Consider the following 21397-nt stretch of genomic DNA (forward strand, 5'->3'; position numbering starts at 1 on the left):
CTACCTGATCAACCTCGAATACTAGGGGGGCATCACCCTCGGATATCAGCTGCAGCAAAGAAAAATATTCACGTTAAAAGGTCCTCGAGAAGACAAGATTATTGTATGGGCCAAACGGTCAAATGAACCGCGCCCCGTAGATTTCTCAAGCCTTAAGCATAAAACATGTACGCATGTAAGATTATTTCACACAAGAATAAAAAGAGGTCCCTCCAAGAATTTATTGCATCCGATTTCTATATCGAGCTCAAGGGCTACCATTACATCGAGTTCGAGAAATCATTCTCACTAGACTATAAAGCCCAAGGGCTACCTTATTTCGAGTTCGAGTAAGTCCTCACTCAACCACTAAGACTAAGGGCTACTCTTATTTCGAGTTCGAGCAAATCCTCACTCGACTATAAAGCCTAAGGACTACCCTGACTCAAGTTCGAGCAACCATTCTCACTCGGGGACTATCTATCGAGCCCAAAGGCTACCATTACTTCGAGTTCGAGAAATCATTCTCATTCGACTACAAAGACAAGGGCTACCTTATTTCGAGTTCGAGCAAGTCCTCACTCGACCATTAAGCCTAAGGGCTAATCTTATTTCGAGTTCGAGCAAATCCTCACTCGACCATAAAGCCTAAGGGCTACCCTGACTCGAGTTCGAGAAATCATTCTCACTCGACTACAAAGCCCAAGGGCTACCATTACTTCGAGTTCGAGAAATCATTCTCACTCGACTGCAAAGCCCAAGGGATACCTTATCTCGAGTTCGAGCAAGTCCTCACTCGATCTTAAAGCCTAAGAACTACCTTATTTCGAGTTCGGGCAAGTCCTCACTCGACCATTAAGATTAAGGGCTACTCTTATTTCAAGTTCGAGAAAATCCTCACTCGACTATAAAGCCTAAGGACTACCCTGACTCGAGTTCGAGCAATCATTCTCACTCGGGGACTATCTATCGAGCCCAAGGGCTACCATTACTTCGAGTTCAAGAAATCATTCTCACTCGACTACAAAGCTTAAGGGCTACAATACTTCGAGTTCGAACAAATCCTCACTCGACTGCTAAAGCCCAAGGGCTACTCTTATTTCGAGTTCGAGCAAATCCTCACTCGACTATAAAGCCTAAGGGCTACCCTGACTCGAGTTCGAGCAATCATTCTCACTCGGGGACTATTTATCGAGCCCAAGGGTTACCATTACTTTGAGTTCGAGAAATCATTCTCACTCGACTACAAAGCCTAAGGGCTGCAATACTTCGTGTTCGAGCAAATCCTCACTCGATTGCTAAAGCCCAAGGGCTAACTTATTTCGAGTTCGAGCAAATCCTCACTCGACCGTAAAACCTAAGGGCTACCCTGACTCGAGTTCGAGCAACCATTCTCACTCGGGGACTATCTATCGAGCCCAAGGGCTACCATTACTTCGAGTTCGAGAAATTATTCTCACTCGACTACAAAGCCCAAGGGCTACCTTATCTCGAGTTCGAGCAAGTCCTCACTCGATCTTATAGCCTAACGACTACCTTATTTCGAGTTTGAGCAAGTTCTCACTCGACCATTAAGCCTAAGAGCTACTCTTATTTCGAGTTCGAGAAAATCCTCACTCGACTATAAATCCTAAGGGCTACCCTAACTCGAGTTCGAGTAACCATTCTCACCCGGGGACTATCTATCAAGCCCAAGGGTCGCCTCAATTCAAGATCGAATTATTACCACGAATCTGGACTACGTATTAAGCCTAAGGGCTACCTTAATTCGAGTTCGAATATTCACTCAAAGATTACCAATCAGAAGCGGTCGAGGGCAGTACTTACTATCAATCCTTACCATCTCAACCTTGGACCTTCGAATACAACTTCATAATTTTATGCTAAGGCGCTTTGACCTTTGAACAAATCAACAAAAAGACAAAAGATTCAGAATCCATGGAAGGGAAAAGGTTTTATATATTCATCAAAAACTTTTTACAAGAGCGGAACGGACCAATGAAAGTTCTTTACAATGGCCGAAATGGCCCCAACAGAAATACAAACTTGTTTAAAAGCCTAAGGGGCCTGGTCACCTTCATCTTCGGGAGCAGCATCTCCGCCCTCGGGGTCTTTTTCACTTTCAGATTCACTCGAGCTCTCAGGCGAAGAAACAAGAAATACAAGCTTTGAAGAAGACGAAGGATTGGAAGATAAGAGTAAAGTAGATTTGAAAGTAAAGATCGAGGTCTCATATCATTTTTTGTCATTTACTCTCCAAAAAACAAGGGGACTATCTGTATATGGGTAAAACCGAGCTCGATGCTCGACCGAAATCGAGGCTTGACCAAGCTTCTGGAACGACGATTGAATGAGAATAGAAGTCACGAGTGAAACCGGTCCAAATATCGAAGTTTAGAGATCCGACATGATCGGCCGAGATCGGAATCAAAAGTGTTATCGAAGCGAGTCATCAAGACCATCAGACCTGCCTTCGAGTTTGTCGAAGACGTAACCAGTTCCGTTCTTAATGGCCTCGGAGAAAGCTCCGCCAACTCAGCCGACAAGGGTCCATAACTTTTGCCACTAACTGATTATTATTGCATAAATCACGGTATTAGTGGAGAAGGTGGCCAACGGTCAGAAAGGCCCATGCTTTTCTATAGAATAATGCCAAAAAAGGGAAATTTCCCCCTATAAATAGAAGAGACCAAGTTATTGATAGGGACGGTAATACACTCATAAGTAATATACTGTTAGCTTTCATTCATTTTTTTCTTTGTCTCTCCAAATTTCATTATTATTGGCTAAAGAGAAATTAATCTCATAAGGCTCAAGCTTTGCTCAATTTGCGAAGGTTGTATCTATCTTTTTATTGCTCATTTTTACGTTAATCTAATTTTTTCGCCTTTGTATCAAATCATATTATGTATCCTTAGAACTACGTATAAATTCAACTCTATCCGTTTTTCGGGTAAACAAAGTTATCGAACCTTTTATTTCGGGTCCAAATTCGATGATATAACTCATCCAATGTTTGATGGGTCTAGATTTATAGATTAATTTGAGCTACACAATAGGTCATAACCAACTTATCCAATTCAAATAAACTAGAATCATAAAAAGAATAAATCAATTAAACAGAATCATAAGCTCTCCTTCTCATGTTCACCTCAGCCAAATAAAAAATGGTTGACTAATTAAGAACGTGAGAGTCACTCTTGATTTATTCTTTTCGTGTGAGTTCATTATTTTTTATTTTTGTGGTATCGATAATCCTAATTATTATCAAACAAAAATTATTATAGTGCTGAATCAGAAAATTTAAAAAACAAATGCTCTCTCCAAGCCAAATATCTTAGAGACATTATTTTCCTCTAAAATATTATAATAATTCCTGTTAGGTATGATATTACATTATTACTAGACAACAAAGAAGCCTTTAGGTGTAATGCGAAATTATGGTTTGCACGTCATAGGTAGTAACCTTCCAATTTCTATTACATACCTCTTAGTCAAAAACACTTTAACATTTCTATAAATTCATGAACATGTTTTCTTCTAGTTATAGCAATTAATTAGCTCCATTTTTTCTTTTGACAAATATTAATTCCTGAGAGAAATGAAGATGAAGGCTGTTAATTTCATGGTGATTGCTGCAGCTTTATTCTTGGTGTTTTCTAATTTCATGAACGTTGCAGAAGCCTTTGAAGGAATGGATGTAATACATGTTGCTGGCAAAGTTCTTTGCCAAGACTGTACTCAGGGTTGGAATGAATGGGTTGATGGTGCCAAACCCATCAAAGGTATGCAATTTACAATTTTACACTGACAAAATCCAGAATTTAGACGTTATTGGTTCTGAATTGAGAGATAGGTCCTAAAATATATTTATCTAACTCCATCTATACTTATTTTAACACATATATGTAATGTTCAATCCCGTAGCACTGATTCTAACGAACTCACGAATCAATTGATTGAATCCGCCGCTTGTAATTTAACATCAACTTCTCCATAATGATGAACTTTGTGACCAATGGTGAAGCCAGAAATTTTAATAAAGGGTATCAAAATATAACGAAGTAAAAAAAGAACCCGCCTCCATTTATTATTGAGCAAAGGGGTGTCAATTTGACAACCCTGAACCTAAGGTTGCTCCGCCACTGCTTGTGACTATCGAGGACGAAAATTATCTAAACTGGGGTTTAAAGAATGTTTTGCAACAAAGTTAGGGAGTGCCAAATGTATATATATTCCTTTAGCAAATGGTTTAGAAAGGGTTTTTTAAAAAAAATTTAAAAATAATGTGATGGTTTGTATCTATATAAAATAGGTTCTTACTTCTACGTACCTTAGCAAAGGTTTTACAAGGTAACTAGGTTTACAAATGAGGTACAATTCACGTAGAGGCAAATTAAGAATGTGTTATATAAGTCTAGTTGAAGTCACTAATTTTTTGCTTGAACTATTATACATATGCAAAGATATTTAAAATGCATATAAATATAGTCAATGTTATCAAAGGCGAAAAGCGTTAAAAAGCGCTCCAAGTCTATCGGGGCTTTAAGCAAAAAGCGCAATTAAAGTGTGAACTTTAGTTCAGAAAATGGCGCAATGAAGAAAAAAATAAACATAAATATGTAATGCAAGAAATAAGTAACAATTTCATTCATAATGATTTTCTTTATAAATAATAATATATATTTTTTGTCAATCATATTTATTGTTTTATACCTGCTCTATTCAAAATAGAACTTATGGGCAATGAGATGCACCTATTAGTGTCTTGCCTACGTTGAACGCTGCCTAAGTGAGGGGAAGCGCATACCCAGTGATTTTTGGAGCTTTAGGACTTAAGTATGTCTCAAATGAGTCTTTGATAACAACTACATAGAGTAAGATTACATTTATTCCGAACTCACTGATTCAAAATCTTGAATACGTTGTGCAGGTAGTATAGTATCACTTACATGCCTAGATGAGAGGAGAAGAGTAATGTATTATGGAAGTGACCTCACAGATGAAGCTGGAAAATTTGACTTGATTGCAAACACAACTTGTCATGGCAAAACCATTAAACCTCAAAATTGCTTTTTGAGATTGGTTTCTTCACCTGATCCTGTTTGTAACATTGCCACTGACTTCGCCGGAGGAAAGTCCGGTATAAAGCTTCACCGTCCGACGGTGATTTACAGGGATTTGCTCAAATATGTGCTTGGTCCTTTCTACTACACAACTCCCATGTGTGATGAACCTGATACTAATGATGATAATTTGGAGTCTGATGATGAAGGCAAAGAGAACAATTATTAATGAATTAAGTTCTTGACTTTCTTTCTTTTTTCTAGTCGTTTTTTCCCCTTTTATTTTCATCTTAATGTTTGTTTTTTATCAAATTGCCTCTTGCAAATGGCAAATGGCAATTTATCTATGTTGGATGAATTGACATTTTTCTTATGTACTAATTTCTTGGAAAAGACACATTTTGAATTGTTGATTGACAGATAATAGAGGTATGTCTTTTATTAACACATCTTGTCGTTGTCTGTGTTACTGTTCCCTTTTGCATTTTTTTCTTGAGCCGAGCATCTATCGTAAACAGCCTCGTTATTTTCATAAGGTAGGGTAAGGTCTGCGTACACACTACCATCCTCATTCTCCACATGTGGATTTCACTGGGTTTGTTATTGTTGTTGAGAGGATATGTCTTTTGCCAAATTTTCTGTTTTCAACTTCATTCCTTCTCATCAGTAATAAAGTTGATATATTGGGATCACTTACAACAACAACATACCCAGTATATTTTCATACTTGGGGTATGGAAAAGCTAGTGTGTACACCTTACCGTTACCTAGTGAAGGTAGAGAGACTGTTTCCAATACACCATCGGCTCACGAAAGTAGGGAGGAGAAGAAAGAATAAGAACAAGAGGGAGAGAAAAAGAAGAAAAAGGTAGAAACAGGGGGTAAAAAAAAGGGGGAGGGAATGGAGTGAGTAGCACCAAAATAGTAATAACAGGTATATATTGGGATCACTCCATAATTAGATAAAAGTTGAACTTAAGAGGTTTTATTTCCCTTATTAGAATTTTAGATATAGTATTGATCCTAAAACATCCAGATTTATTCATGACTCACGATTAGCAGGCCGGCCCACGTTGAAAGTACTAAATCTACGACAATTGCTCCATTGCTGGCCCATTTTTGCGCATGCAGTACTAATTCATTGTACAGAAGGAGGGGAAAAAAGGAAATTTGAAGAACACAAATTTATTGTTCCAATTCGATGTTGCGCTCACGTATTATTTTATCCACGCTCTAGTTGATAGGTATTGTGGTAGTATTTTTAAAATTATAAATAGTCATGTCTTTTTGATTTTACAAGTGTCCTATCTATTTTCAAATGGCTTCTTGCATGAAGCCTTGTGGCCAAATACTCTTAAATAATTTGTACATAGCAAGAGTTTTTACATATGGCATTCTTTTAAAAGATTGTTTGACAAATGGCCTTACTAAGCCAAGTGTCATTTTGCATGAAATGTTGTGGCATCTTGCATGAAGAAAATTTGACAAGTAAGTAAAACACTTGTCTTGTGCAGAAACTTTCCTTAGGCCTATAAATTCTTCTATCTTCTTTCCATCTTATACGTCCTTCTTCTTCAAAATATCTTTTGCTATAATATTTTAATTGGCATAAGATATTAGTTGTTCTTTCTCTTCCAACTTGCTGAATTTATTATTAATATTTTGCTGATTCATGTATTCTCTTAAATAGAGGTAGGCTTGTTTAATTCTGGGGAAATATTTCACATTGCTGAAATAATTTTTTAGGACAGTGCTCAGCACGACTCAAGCCAATTCGTGTATATGCTCACAAATAATATTATTGCAGTATTATCGTTATTTCCTCGTGTCATTTCCCTACAATCTAAAAAACTACGTCAAGTAATACCACTACGGAAATTTTTGATGGTGCTACCAATTTTGGTATTGTCTCCGCTGCTACTGTTTCAGCTGTTATGCAAGATATCCACGGTGTTGAAAATACGTTATTGCATCCACAACTTTGGCAGACACTAATGTCAAAATACATGTATGTGAATAGACACGGTTACATATCCAATGCTAATATTAAAACCTTCAAGAAAATGCACCTCAATGCAAGAGAATAGTTGGGATAAATGACAATCTCGCTAAGTTAAAATTAAATTTGACTAAAGCGGATTATATAATTATTGCGGTCATTTCCCAAATAAATAATGTGGCCAATGTGAGAATTGGGTGATAGACTTCGGTGCTACTAGGCACATTTTTGCAGACAAAAATATATTTGTGTCGTATACCCAAGTTGAGAAAGGAGAAAAAACAGACGATCATTGCTAGATCGACTATGGAATCGGAGTTTGTAGCTCTGGAGTTAGCTGGTTCTGAGGCTGAGTGGTTAAGAAACTTCTTAACTAATATCCTTTTAATAAATGACGTATTGCCTCATGTGTTTATGCATTGCGATTGTCAAGCGGCAATAGCTATGACAAAGAATAAATCTTTTAATTGTAAAAGTAGATACATGAAATCAAGACATGATATCATAAATCAGCTGCTGAGAAATGGAATAATCTCCATTCATTATGTGAAGTCAGAAGTTAATTTGGACGATCCTCTGACTAAACCATTGGGAAGAAAATCAATTCTTCAAACCTCTAAAGAGATGGGGTTAAGGCCGACATGTTGTCAGTTGAGATGGTAACCCAACCTATGTGATTGGAGATCCCATGAAGTAGGTTCATATGGGTAATAACAAATCGATATTGACACTCAAACACTAAAAGAGAGTGCTTAACTGCTACTAATTGAGAGGATGAGTTATAACTCTTAATGAAATCCATAGTCCTTATGGATGGTGTATTTAAAAGCAATATACACTTGAGGAATTCACCTATATGAGAGTGGAGTGGGGCCGCTCCTATGAGATTTTAGCCTAGTCTCTAGAACTCTCATGAATAACCAGGCACGCGCATGGCCTAGTGGCGCAAAACCATATTGAACAACAAAATTATGAGGGTCGAAATGTGATTGATAAAATCTCTGACTTACAGTAAGAATTATTGGTTCATAGAAATATTATATTTCACCAGTAATTCTATGAGTTAAGTTTTATTGGTCTAAGTTTGGTTCATAGTCCTGAAGACACCAAACCCATTACATTTGGACCATGCAAATCCAGCAAGTTAATTCTTCCATTCCTTTATCTTTTTCCTATAAATTTTGAAAATATATGGGGATTGTGGTAGTATTTTCAAAATTTTAAATAGCCATGTGTCTTTTTAATTTTTCAAGTGTCCTATCTATTTTTAAGTGGCTTCTTGTATGAAGCCTTGTGGCCAAATACTCTTAAATAATTGGTACATGGAAAGAGTTTTTACATGTGGCATTCTTTTAAAAGATTGTTTGACAAATGGCATTACTAAACCAAGTGTCATTTTGCATGAAATGTTTTGGCATCTTGCATGAAGAAAATTTGACGAGTAAGTAAAACACTTGTCTTGTGCCGAAGCTTTCCTTAGGCCTATATATAGCCATGATTAGGCCATCATTCTTCAATCATTTAAAACACCAAGAAAAGCTAATAATTAGCAAAAGAAGAAATTCTTATATCTTCTTTCCCTCTTATACGTCCTTCTCCTTCAAAATATCTTCTTCTATAATATTTTAATTGGCATAAGATATTAGTTGCTCTTTCTCTTCCAACTTACTGGATTTATTAGTAATATTTTGCTGATTCTTGTATCCTCTTAAATAGAGGTAGGCTTGTTTAATTCTGGAAAAATATTTTACATTGCTGAAATAGTTTTTTAGGACAGTGCCCAGCACGACTCAAGTTAATTTGTATATCTGCTCACAAATAATATTATTACAGTATTATCGTTATTTCCTCGTGTCATTTCCCTAGAGGTATGGCCATGGAGTGATAGTAGGCCCATATCGGTATTTGGATGGCAATTTGTCTCTTAAGATATTTTTGGACAGTTCTCGCCATTTGAGTTAGTAGGGTTGAGATAGATTCAAAGTTTTTTTTTAGAATCCTAATTAGATTTCTTACTTATTCCGACTTTTAAAGCAGTTGGCTGGTCAGCAAAAAATAATTACAACCGCTATTACCTAATATAAAAAAGTATATAAGTACTAATTATGCATAACATATGTATATAAAATTTATATTATACATTAATATACAAAAAAAATATTTCTCATATATTATTTTAGATGTCGGCTATAAAAATTCCTATTTCTTTATATGTTTATATTTGCCCCACAAATTGGTGTATAAGTAATGCGGGAAAGCATTTCAAGATTCAAGTTAACATCCCTCGTTAAGCTACGGAATAGACTATTCAACTATAGTGCGTGACAGACCACTTTTAGTCAAAATTAAATGACACAATTTGGTATCTGTTCAAAAGTTTACATAGCACGATTAATAGTCTATGGAATAGACTATTCTAATAACATGTAATACCAAATCTATGCACTAAATTAAGTTACTTAATAGATAATAGCAAGCAACTCATTTTTAAAAAATTAACTTGCTATTACATGTTATAATACATTTGGAGGTGTCTAGTTCTTTTTGCACTATCAGTAAATATAACCTAAATCTTACTCCTCTAAAATCCAATAATTAGTCGTTTGGCATGCTGAATTTGTTAAAAAATATTTCACGTTTTAGGAAAATAAGAAGTTATTTTTGCTATCCTATCATTATTCCTGGATTTAGAGGATTATTGTTAATTGTATTAGATGAGATGTACGTAATTTAGAAAAATATTCTTATTATTAATCAATTCAGAAACAGATAATCAATATGGACCAGAGGTAGTATTAATAGTACCATTCCGGTAGTACAGAAAGTTGCTGCTGAGAATAAGATCCACAAGCTTCTTTAAAACGAACACAATCTTCAAAAAGAAAAGGAGGTGAAGTTTTAAGTTGGGCAAACTATTTAACATCTAAATGCGAATTCAGAATATTAGTTTATGAGTTCCTACAACGAACCAACGAAATTGGATTCCAAACTAAATATTCTTATATATTTAATGAACTTTTTAATATAAATACAAGATCTAAACAAAAGTTACTGGATTCACGTGAACTTTAACAGTTGCATTAGATCCGCCCGGCCGACACCAAACAAAAGCAAAAGGGAAACATGTCTCAACGGATAAATACAAGTCATAAGGTGCAACATGGAGTCATAATAATTTGCTAATCTTTCCTTGATTTGTTTTCTATATTATGAGTACAATAAACTCTTTATCAAATCCTGGTTTATGCAGAATTGTGGGACAAGAAAGCACTTTTTTCAACAATTGGAGTGTGCTTCACATGAAGAAATTAAACGTGGACCCTGGTTTTCAACTAGGGTATGATGAATGGAATAAAGTTTGTTTTTGGAAACGTTAGATTAGTGATTAACCAAAAAGAAAAAGGCCCTGAAAAGAAGAAGAAGAAGAAGAAGAAGAAAAAGAAGAGAAAATGGGGTGGAGATATTTATGCTTAACAATTCGACTTATCGGTTATCAGTAGAGGGGTAAATTTTAAAATATTAAAACAAGGGCAGTCCGTTGCACAAGGCATCATGCGTTCACGCAGGGTTAGGGGATGGGCCGCACCCAAGGGGTGTGATGTAGTAGACAGTCTACCCTAATACAAGCAATAGTGACTGTTTTCACGGCTCGAACCAATGACCTATAGGTTACACAAAAATAATTTTATTGTTACTCCAAGGCTCTCCTTCGAAATATTGAAATAAGTAAAATAAAATACTTGATTACATTCATTTCATGTACTAAAAAAATTGCAAGATTTGGGTCATCAAGAACTAGTAAGAACAGAATACGAAACTGGTTTGTAAAATTTATTAGTACGTATGACGTATTATGAAAACAAAAAGAATGAAGAATAATGCAGGCAATGCGAACGCAATTTAAAAGCATTTATTTTTGCGAGAAATTATATATATATATATATATATATATATATATATATATATATATATATATATATATATATATATATATATATATATATATATATATATAAGAACACGAAGCGCTAGGACCATTCATGATTGACTTATGTCAATTAAGGAAAAGGCACAAGTCACTATAGTTAACTCATTCATGCATTTTACTGTATTAAAAAAACAGTTCGGTGCACAAGGTATCCTGTGTTCACATAATGTTTCGGGAAGGACCGCATCCTATGAGTATGATATAAATAACTTATCCTAATGCAAGCATTAATAGCTGATTTCACGGCTCGATCATGTGACATATGACCATGACCTCTAGGCCACGCAGGGCCGGCTCTAACGTGATGAGGGGTAAGGCATGTGCCTTAGGCCCCAAAATTTGGGGGGGCCCATTTTTTAAAAAGAATAGGTTTATAGGTATTTAAAAAATGATATTTAGTACTTTTTAATACAAAATTAGAGTTTTTAATATAAAAGGAAATAGAGCTTTTTAGGTACGTAAATAAAGTAATAAATTGACATATTTAAAAATGGATAGATGAATAGTTTTCGCAACGTTTCAGTTTTACTCCTTCATTAGATAATGTGTACAAAAATTCACTCTCCCTTTCTTAATATGTCCAAGTCAATCTTTCTTTTCTCCAATCTCTTTATATTTCAGAAACCCCTATATATTTTTTGTCTTTCTCTTTAATATTCTTACTCACCTTCTTTCTCCAATATTTCATTACTCACTTTCTTTCTACAAGATTTCATTAGTTCAACAATACTTTTAAACTTCCAATAATTCTATACTTCTATTGTTCTATAAAATATTATCTAATATCAACAATATCTCAAGAAAAATTAAATGAGCTGACTATATTATCAATTGAATAAAGATAATTAGAGAAAATCGATTATAAAAAAGATTATTAACAACTTTGTATTTCAAAAAGTTAGAAGAATATATTTCAAATAAAACGTATATTATAACTATCTTTTAAAAATTTATGCCCCATATTAAACTTTGGCCTTAGGCCCCGCATATCCTTGAGCCGCCCCTGAGGTCACGTATTATTAGAGACGTACTTATAAATTTCTTGAACATTGAACTGTTTCAACAGAAGATGGTACGTAATATAGTAATAATTTTATTGTGATTTTAATTTGTTAAGGATTCAAAGGGATTTCTTTTCTTTGTTTGGTCCTTCTATATAAACCTTTCTCTAAACCAACTTTGTTGGCAAATTAACAACTTTAAAACAGAAGCATGTGGATTAGTGTGATCAACTTTGCCAACTCGTAAAATCAAACCTAACTCAAAAAGGCCAGAAAACAAGTACTTTAATTTTATGAATCATGGAAAAGTTGGTAGGGGGACATGAAATAAGATATATGCGATTTTATTAGGTTAATAGATTGATACATTTATAGGTTTTATTCATGAATTACAAACCAGCTAAAGGAGAGACATGTACAGTTGTATTTTACTGTTTTTTCAATTGTTGGTAGTACATCAGCAATAATTTTATATAATTGACATTTACAAATTAAAATAAAATGATGGTGTGTATTTTCCAAATTCTAACTTTTAATTGATCAAATTAATTAACAAAAATATCAATTTCTTTCTCTTCTAAGTAAATGTCAATTATATAATATTATTGCTGATGCACTATCAATAAGCTGGTTTGCCCGAGAGGTTAAGGGGGAAGACTTAAGATCTTCTGCACATAAGTGCGCATGGGTTCGAACCCCATAGCCAGCACAATGTTCTTTTTTTATATTAAATATAATATATTTCTGTCTACCCAATGTAAATAGGCGCTCAATTAAAGAAAATACATCATCTCATTGCATACCTGATCAAATCTAAATATCTCCTAATTAATTAAAAATACTTATTATCCTTACCCGAATAATAATTATTTTTTGTAAAAACTGAAAAAAATTAAAAAAATATTTTTACTAAAAACGAAAATATTTTTTTTAAAAATAATATTTTTGTAAAAACTGAAAAAAACTAAAAATAATTTTCTAAAGTAATTAAAAATTGAAATATTTTTAACTAAAAACTGGAAAAAAAAATTATTTTTCAGTTTTTACAAAAACACTGCTTTAGAAATTTGCTTTTTAGTTTTTTTTCCAGTTTTTACAAAAAAATTATTTTAGAAAATATTTTTCAATTTTTTTTAAAGCAGTTTTTTTGTAAAAACTGGAAAAAGAATATTTTAGTTTTTTCAGTTTTTAGTAAAAAAAGATTCAGTTTTTACAAAAAAAATTGCTTTAGAAAATTGATTTTCAACTTTTTTGTTTTTCAGTTTTTTCAAAAACATTGTTTTAGAAAAAATAATCAGTTTTTTCTAAAGCAGTTTTTTTGTAAAAACTGGAAAAAAAATATATTTTCGTTTTTTTTAAGTTTTTAGTAAAAATAATTTCAGTTTTTCCAGTTTTTACAAAAAAAAAAATATTTTTCGGGTATGATTAATGGGTCTTTTTAATTAATTAGAAGATATTTAGAATTGACCAACAGGACGATGACACGTGTCCCTTCCGTTTAAATGAGGGGTATATTTGAACCCAAAGTATGACTGCAGGGGTATAAATAACCCAATAGTATAACGAGATATATTCTTAGTCCATTTTCGAAAATAGAGGGGTATATTTGGCCCTTTGCCATAACATAAATACAAGTTCCAAATTACCATGAACAAAACCAACTGGAATACTGGTACATCTGCTTCAAAATGTAGTATTATGGTTCAAATCTAGAAGTTTAATATACGTTAATGATCAATTAGTTATAGATCTTTAAGCAATACAAAGGCAATAGAATATATAAACTACAGAGAATACCATCATCTACTAAGATTTTAAAGAAAATACATCATCCGGTTGAATATATATAAACATAAACACAAGTTCTAAACTATGAACAAAATGACAGCTTGTAGCTGAAACATCGTAACATCTTTTAAGCTCGCGCTCGAACCTCACAATAGCTTCAAAATACAATATTATGGTCCAAATCTCGAAGTCTGTTTTACGTTAATGATCAATTAGATATCATATTGTAAGCCCGTAAATTTTTGGCAAGTAATTTAAGATTTTGTGGGGTCAAGGTTGGCTAATGTATTGTATATTCGGACTTTTCGGGTTGAACAGTGCGTTGGGGAGTTACAATAATTTCGACCTCGCGTCACCCAACTCCTAGCGCGCCAATCCGTGCTACTTCCCTCGCATCGCCAAGCTCCTAGCGCGCTAGACCGTGCTACATCCCTCGCTTAGCCAGGTATATTCCTCATTGCAGAGCTCGCGAAGCGTGGTCTGTAGCTAGCTGCAGAGCTCGCCTAGCTTGGTATGCAGCGTGATCTAGAGTTCAGAGGGCCCATTTTTCTAATTCAATAACCCGATCCCATTTCATTTTATCTAGCCATATGGGTCATTTTTTAGGGGTTATCTCATATTTTAGAGAGGGGAGAGAGTTGTCCTAGAGAGCGAAAGGGGAGGATTCAAGGATTTCACTACTCAACTTGGATCAAGACTTGGAATTTCATCAAGAGGAACTTGCTAGGGTTTCTAAAAGGTAAGAATTTCTTCCCCCAACTCTCAAATTTCAGATTTGGGTTGGTTATGTGTGATGAGAGTAGACTGATCACATGTATGAGCTAATAGGGATTATGGGGAAGTTGTTGGACAATCTTGGGTGGTTTTGTTGTTGAATTGGTTGAAGAAAGGTTGGGTTGTCATTGTAGCAGCTCTTGCCATACGAATTCCTTTAATCGTGCTTATAATTCTCTCACCTTCTATAGATTGGTATCATTAGGAATGTCGGGACGTTATTGTTATACTAGGGAAAGCTCTTTCGAGGTATGAAGGCTAAACTTTTCTTCTAGTATCGGAATTCCCGTATTCTTACAAAACTCCATCGTGTGTAGTTCGAACTTGAAACACTATCGAGGTGGGATATTCAAGCAAGTAAATTGATTCCTAAATTGTGTAATGTGTCAGAACCCTCAGGTGTTAATGATTCTATATTTTGACTTAATTATGTTATACCCTTTTGGGAAAAACGTTTTGTACGAAATCAATGTGATTCAATTTCTTATATTTCATGTAATGAAATCTTATGAACGTATATTTGTAAAGGCCAAAGGTGCCAAAGGGTTTGATTTGAAAGGAAATCTTTTGTACAACTATTATCGTTTTGAGAATCCAATTTGTGGCATTGTGATTACACCTTCACCCGCACACATTGAGGTGAGGCGACGGGGCCGCTTTGTGTAGAGATTGTGGTATTGTGGTAAAGGTTGTTACAGAGGATCTCCAACTTGAAATTTATAAATGTTATTGAAAGCTTTAAATGAATTTGTTGTGGTTTTAATGGTTGTTTAAACTCTTTTATTGCTTCTATGATTCGTCACATTCATGTTGTACTTCCAATCCTTGAAGGAGGTATTTGGTTTTCATACTAGTACTATTTATTATGTACTAACGTCCATTTTGTCGGGGGCGTTGCATCTTTAATGGATGCAGATGGTTCCACGGCAGGCAACTTCAATCAGCGATAGTAGTGCACCCTCTTCCCAGCTGACTTGGTGAGCCCCACTTCACTTATGGGTCGTGTATCTTTTGTTCTTGTATATTATATTTTGAGGTATAGGCGGGGCATTGTTGCTAGCATTATCATAGCACGCACCTCTCAATGGCGAACCCAATGTCATGACCCAAAATCCTAACCTGTCGTGATGGCGCCTATCTCAGTACTAGGCAAGCCGACAACATCAATAACCCACGATTTCCTTTAAATTTAAAAACGTAATGTTTAATACAATACCAAAAATCTAGCAATTTCCGATACAACACACCCAAAACCTGGTGTCACTGAGTACATGAGCATCTAATATGAGTACAAATCTGGAAAATATAATCTATAATAGTCTGAGACCAAATACAGTAAACAAGGAGATAGAGAAGGAGAGACAAGGTCTGCGGAATACGACAGCTACCTCAAAATCTCCTGAAAATTAATTGCGCAAAATGATCAACACCTGCTATGTTCAGGAACACCTGGATCTGTACGCGAAGTGTATGGTATAGTATGAGTACAACTAACTCAGCAAGTAACAATAATAACTAAGGAACTGAAGATAATGACGAGCTACACAGTCATAGTTCACTTTCAGTAGTTCCAGCAAAGAATAGACATGCTTTCAAATCCGGTAGTTTAAGTCAAATCAATTTTATACAGTTCAATTTCAAGTAATCCGGATATAAATTCTTTCAGAGATTTAAAAACAATGACAGATAGCAACCAAGTGCAATAACAAATGCAAAACAAGTACAGCCTCTCAGACAACAGTCACTCAGCTCATCACAACAGTTCAACCATTCGGCTCTCAGCCCTCAACACTCACACTCAATGGGTACCCGCGCTCACTGAGGGTGTGTACAACCTCCGGAGGGGCTCCTACAGCCCAAGCGCCATAATCTGCATGGATAACTCATGTGCTGCACGGACAACTCACATGCCATAATATCCTTACCTCACTGACAAGCCCTCGGCCTTACTCAGTCCTCAATCTCTCAAGTCTCTCGGGCTCTCAGGAATCACAAAGATCAGCCCAAACAAAGATAACATAGTATATCAACAAAATATCCAGAAAGACTAAGGTATAACATGCAAGAAAAATCATGACTGAGTACAAGATAATAATTAGCAAATAATTCAACAAGTACGCGGCCTCTACGGGTCTCAACAGTACTATAACATAGCCTAAGCATGATTTCTAACATGATTTATAGTCAAATTTCTTCAACACATAGAGATCATATAGCTAACAATAAATTATTCAACTTTACAGTTTTCCGGGACGAACCAAGTCACAATTCCCTCGGTGCACGCCCACACGCTTGTCACCTAGCATGTGCGCCACCTCCAAAATAATCACATGATACCAAAATTCGGGGTTTCATACCCTCAGGACCAGATTTATAATTGTTACTTACCTCAAACCCGTGTAATTATTTATTCCGCTATGCCCTTGTCACGAGAATTGATCTCTGAAAGCCTCGTATCTAGCCACAATTAATTAGATTCAGTCAATACCAATTATTGTAATTAATTCCATAAGGAGATACTAATTTTTTTTCAATAAAATCCGAAATTAACTCAAAAATCGTCAGTGGGGCCCACATATCAGAACTCGATAAAAGTTATAGAATATGAACGCTCCTCCAACCACGAGTCCAACCATATAAATTTCACCAAAATCCGACACCAACTCGACTCTCAAATCTTCAATTAAAGCCTATGAAGATTTCTACCATTTTCAACCCAATCCTTACCCATTTGAACTTAACAATCTTTCCACAACCTTATTGGTATATATATATAATACTCTTACACCCAAGAATCATATTATAAATCACCCATTTTTACTCCAAACCCGAAATTGAAGGATTGAGGAAAGAAATTCTTACCTCTTTGAAGCCCTAGCAAGATCCTTGTGAAATCTTCAAACCTTGAACAAGAATTGATAGATAAATAACTAAGTCTTCACTTTCTCTCTCTAAAATGCTCTCACCTCTCTCTAAAATATCAGATTTTTGCTAAAAAATGAGCTTCAAGGGCTATAAATCGAAGTTGGGTCGGGTAAAAAATTAGAAAGAATGGAAGCTCCGACGCAGTTATGCGATCGCATAACAGGTATGCGGTCCGCATATCCGCCGCATAATTTGGCCTCCAAAACTGGGTGTTACTGACCCGGTCTGCGATCATTATGTGACCTGCATACTTATTCTACGGTCGCCTAATGCACCGCAAAACAGGTCTGTGGTCGCATAATATATCGCAAAATAGGTCTGTGGTCGCATAGTGCACCACATATTTTTCTCAAATCTTGCCCCTCTCCTGATCCACTTTGTGACCATTATGCGGTCCGCATAGTGATTCTGCGACCGCAGAGTGGTCGCAAAAATGACTTTTTTCCCACAAAATTTTCCTTTACACATCGGTGCATTGTTCAACCCAAAAAGTCTGAGTTGCGGCGACTCGGCACCTCCAAACCTTAATTTCCTTCGCAAAATTTCTCCGGGGTCGTTACACATAAGTTAACATCCGGTCAACATTTTCAACTTAAATTCTAAACCTTAGAACTAAGCGCTCTAAATCATTTCAAAATCTCACCGAACCCAAACCAATTACCCCGGCAAGCCAAATAACAACTGTAATTCATAATTTAAGCAGTAAATGAGGGAACTGGATTGCAATAGTCAAAGCGACCGACCGGGTCATTACACTCCGTAGACATAGTGTGGGTTGTATTTTGGTGTTGGAAAAATCAAACTAGTTATGTTGTATTTGAATCGCTTGGTCCACTTCAAACTATGAAATATATGTATTTGAGACTTTAAAAAAAAGGAAGTAACTAATGGTAATAAATTGGTGTTGCTCACATGATCTCCTCATGGTCTAATTAATAAATTATGTCTTCACTTTACTCATGGACAAGGTCGGGTCAAAAGCATACATCATGCTTGCTTGACCGGATTATCTCGATTGAGCACCGATTGCGCTCCACGAATTCGGGGCGTGAACACATATACTCTCTTATAGATCTTTAAGCAATACAAAGGCAATATAATATATTGATGTTTAGCTAAACTACAGAGAAACCATCATTTACTAAGTTTTTAACTTTCCTTTTGGCATACCACAAAATGCTTCAAGTTTTAACCTCGTATAAGTTTACACTATTTGTTCAACCAACAACTATAAATTATCATGGTAGTAAATCGTTATATTTATATCTCCTACTAGAATACCGTGTGATTCTTTCTGACATATTGATTTGATGCTACATTAATAAATTGGTTCTTATTATTTGCAATTCTAAATTTGAATTATGCTAGTAGTCTCTCTACTTGCACAAAGTAAAATAAGATTTACGTATACGTTACCCTTTTCAAACCATATTTGTAGAATTACATTGAATTTTATTATTGTAAATTTCATTATTTATTGCCAACCTCGTAATAGTATTTAATTTGAATACAGTTGGGATAATAAGTCTAAAATTAGTTGTTTAAAATTATGGGACAAGTAATCTTTGTTCACTCCACCAATTTTTGTTCACTTCATGTTTGTCAAAACTTATACTCAAACTATGGACAATGTTTTGGAAAATATGTGTTAATTTGTTTTGAACCCACGTATGTTACATGGAGGTATAGTGAATGTATAAGTGTTTTTTTGTTTTTAATTCCTTCCAAATATTATTATGTTTGATTAATTTATATATTTAATGAAAATACAATCATTGTATTTTAAAAAGAAGTTGGAATTTGTAAAAGTGACAAAATTTAGATTTGTTAGTTCCCGTTTGGCCATAGATTTTGGCTATTTTTTTCAAAAAAAAAAATTAAAATATTTTTTGTTCATGGAATATGATAAGTTTTTAAACAAAAAATTGAAAAATAATTTCAAGTTCCCAAAAATTGCTGAATTTCTTTTCTCCCACTCATAAAACTTTAACTTTTTAAAAAAAATGCATGTTCTCACAAAATGCATGTCCAAACACAACTTCAATTTTCAAAAATTATTTTCAACACAACTTCAAAATATTCACGATGATAAAATGAATAAAAAGACTTTAAAAATATTTTTTAGTGCTACAACTTTGAAAGATTAAATAATAAATAAATACAATTTAAAACGTGGGAAAAAAAGAATTTCAAAACTTAAAAATATTACAGCAGGAAAATAGAAGAATACACAATAGACACATACTACGAGTCTGAATCTTGAATTGTGTTGAATTCTGAAAATGTTGGTCTGTGCCTTCTCATTAAATGTTTACAAGAATAAAAAAAATTCAGTTTTATAACTTTGAATATAAAATATTTGTAGATCGTGGTAAAATAATTTAATTCTGAATGTTGGTCTTTGCCTTCTCATAAATAAGTCAACTGTCAACATTGTGTCTGCTGCCAATTATTTTCTTATTTTGTTTTTTCATAGCATATTTTTCTGTAAGCAGTTAGATGAGATCTGACAAATTTAAAGGTGCATTTTCAATTACCGATGAATGTCTAAATCCAACTAGATTGTAGGGTCAAAATTGTCGCTCTTTTCGTACCAGAAAAAAGAGATAATTAATCCCGAAATTAAATTTAAAATATATTTATCTCATATTTAGTTGAGATAAAATCGTGATATAATTAATTCAAGAATTAATTATTCCAAAATTATAGTATTTTCTATCTTCATGAGAGGTGAGATAATTAATCATGAGATAACTTATTCCAAACCAAACGATCCCTTACTGTTTTGTACATGTCCTCTTGCCTATTGCTGTTTGTCCCCTTGACGTTATATTTACAAATCATAATATTTATCACTCAGTAAATAAGAATTGAACCTCAAACTAGTTAGATCAGTTATACAAATCATTCAAATCTAATTTTGCCGTTTCATTTCTTAAAAGATTAATTGTAATACTAAAAATATACTTTCTCCGATTCATAATAAGTGATCAATTTATTTTTTTTATTTTGGTCCAAAATAAGTGTCCATTTATGTAATCAAGAAAAAATTCAATTTGTTTTTACTCTTTTACCCTTATGTGCATATTCCTAAAAAATTTTCTTACTCCTCACATTAATGTGCATATCCCTAAAAAAAATTCTTCTCACATTAATATTTAATTAAGGATAGTTTAGTCATACTAGGTATTTTTGTATAGAATTTAGTATTTTCTTAATGGGCGTGCCTAAAACAAACTGGTTACTTATTGTGGACCGGAGAGAGTATCTTTTAATGTAATTAAGAGTTCTCAAAATAAAACTAAACTTACGTTTTCATTCACATATAGATCTCCATCAAACATAAAATGCTCTTCGACAAGCAATTAATCACGAGAAACAAAGTATTAGGGTTTATACCAAACGAGGGATAAGGAATAATAATCTCGCTATTAGATTCAAGATTATTTTATCGTGCGTTTGATTGAACTTTTGAATCCGGAATAGCAATATCGGAATTAATTAATCCCATAATTGGGTATTATTATATTCGATATTGACAGTGGAGTAATAATTTTCGGATCAATTAGTCACGAAATAAACACTAAACTAAAAAAGATGTCCATCCAAGACACTTCCTCCAAAGTCTTTTGAACAATCAAAGTTAAAATTGAAAATAAAAATTTGGCCCAACTTATCTATTATACGTTAGGACAAGAGTGGGTTGCTCTAGTGATGAGCACCCTCCACTTTCAATCGGGAAGTTGTGAGTTCGAGTCACCCCAAGAGCAAGGTGGGTAGTTCTTGGAGGGAGGGAGCCGGGGGTCTATCGGAAATAGCCTCTCTACCCCATGGTAGGGGTAAAGTCTGCGTACACATTACCCTCTACAAACCCCAC

The 21397-nt window shown here is 34.4% G+C and overlaps 1 protein-coding gene and 1 non-coding gene across 2 annotated transcripts; both read left to right on the plus strand.

Annotated features, from left to right (window-relative positions):
• Positions 1–3513: 3513 nt before the first annotated feature.
• Positions 3514–5494, plus strand: LOC107826080 (non-classical arabinogalactan protein 30). The gene is made up of 2 exons (XM_016653030.2): positions 3514–3764; positions 4913–5494. Exons 1-2 carry the CDS (start codon positions 3581–3583, stop codon positions 5272–5274), a joined length of 546 nt encoding a protein of 181 aa, XP_016508516.1. The 5' UTR covers positions 3514–3580; the 3' UTR covers positions 5275–5494.
• A 7165-nt stretch (positions 5495–12659) lies between these two features.
• On the plus strand, positions 12660–12742 carry TRNAL-UAA (transfer RNA leucine (anticodon UAA)). Its single transcript has one exon. It is a non-coding gene; the product is annotated as a tRNA-Leu (tRNA).
• The last annotated feature ends 8655 nt before the right edge of the window (positions 12743–21397 follow it).

Source organism: Nicotiana tabacum, chromosome 2 (assembly GCF_000715075.1).
Source record: "Nicotiana tabacum cultivar K326 chromosome 2, ASM71507v2, whole genome shotgun sequence".
NCBI lineage: Eukaryota > Viridiplantae > Streptophyta > Magnoliopsida > Solanales > Solanaceae > Nicotiana > Nicotiana tabacum.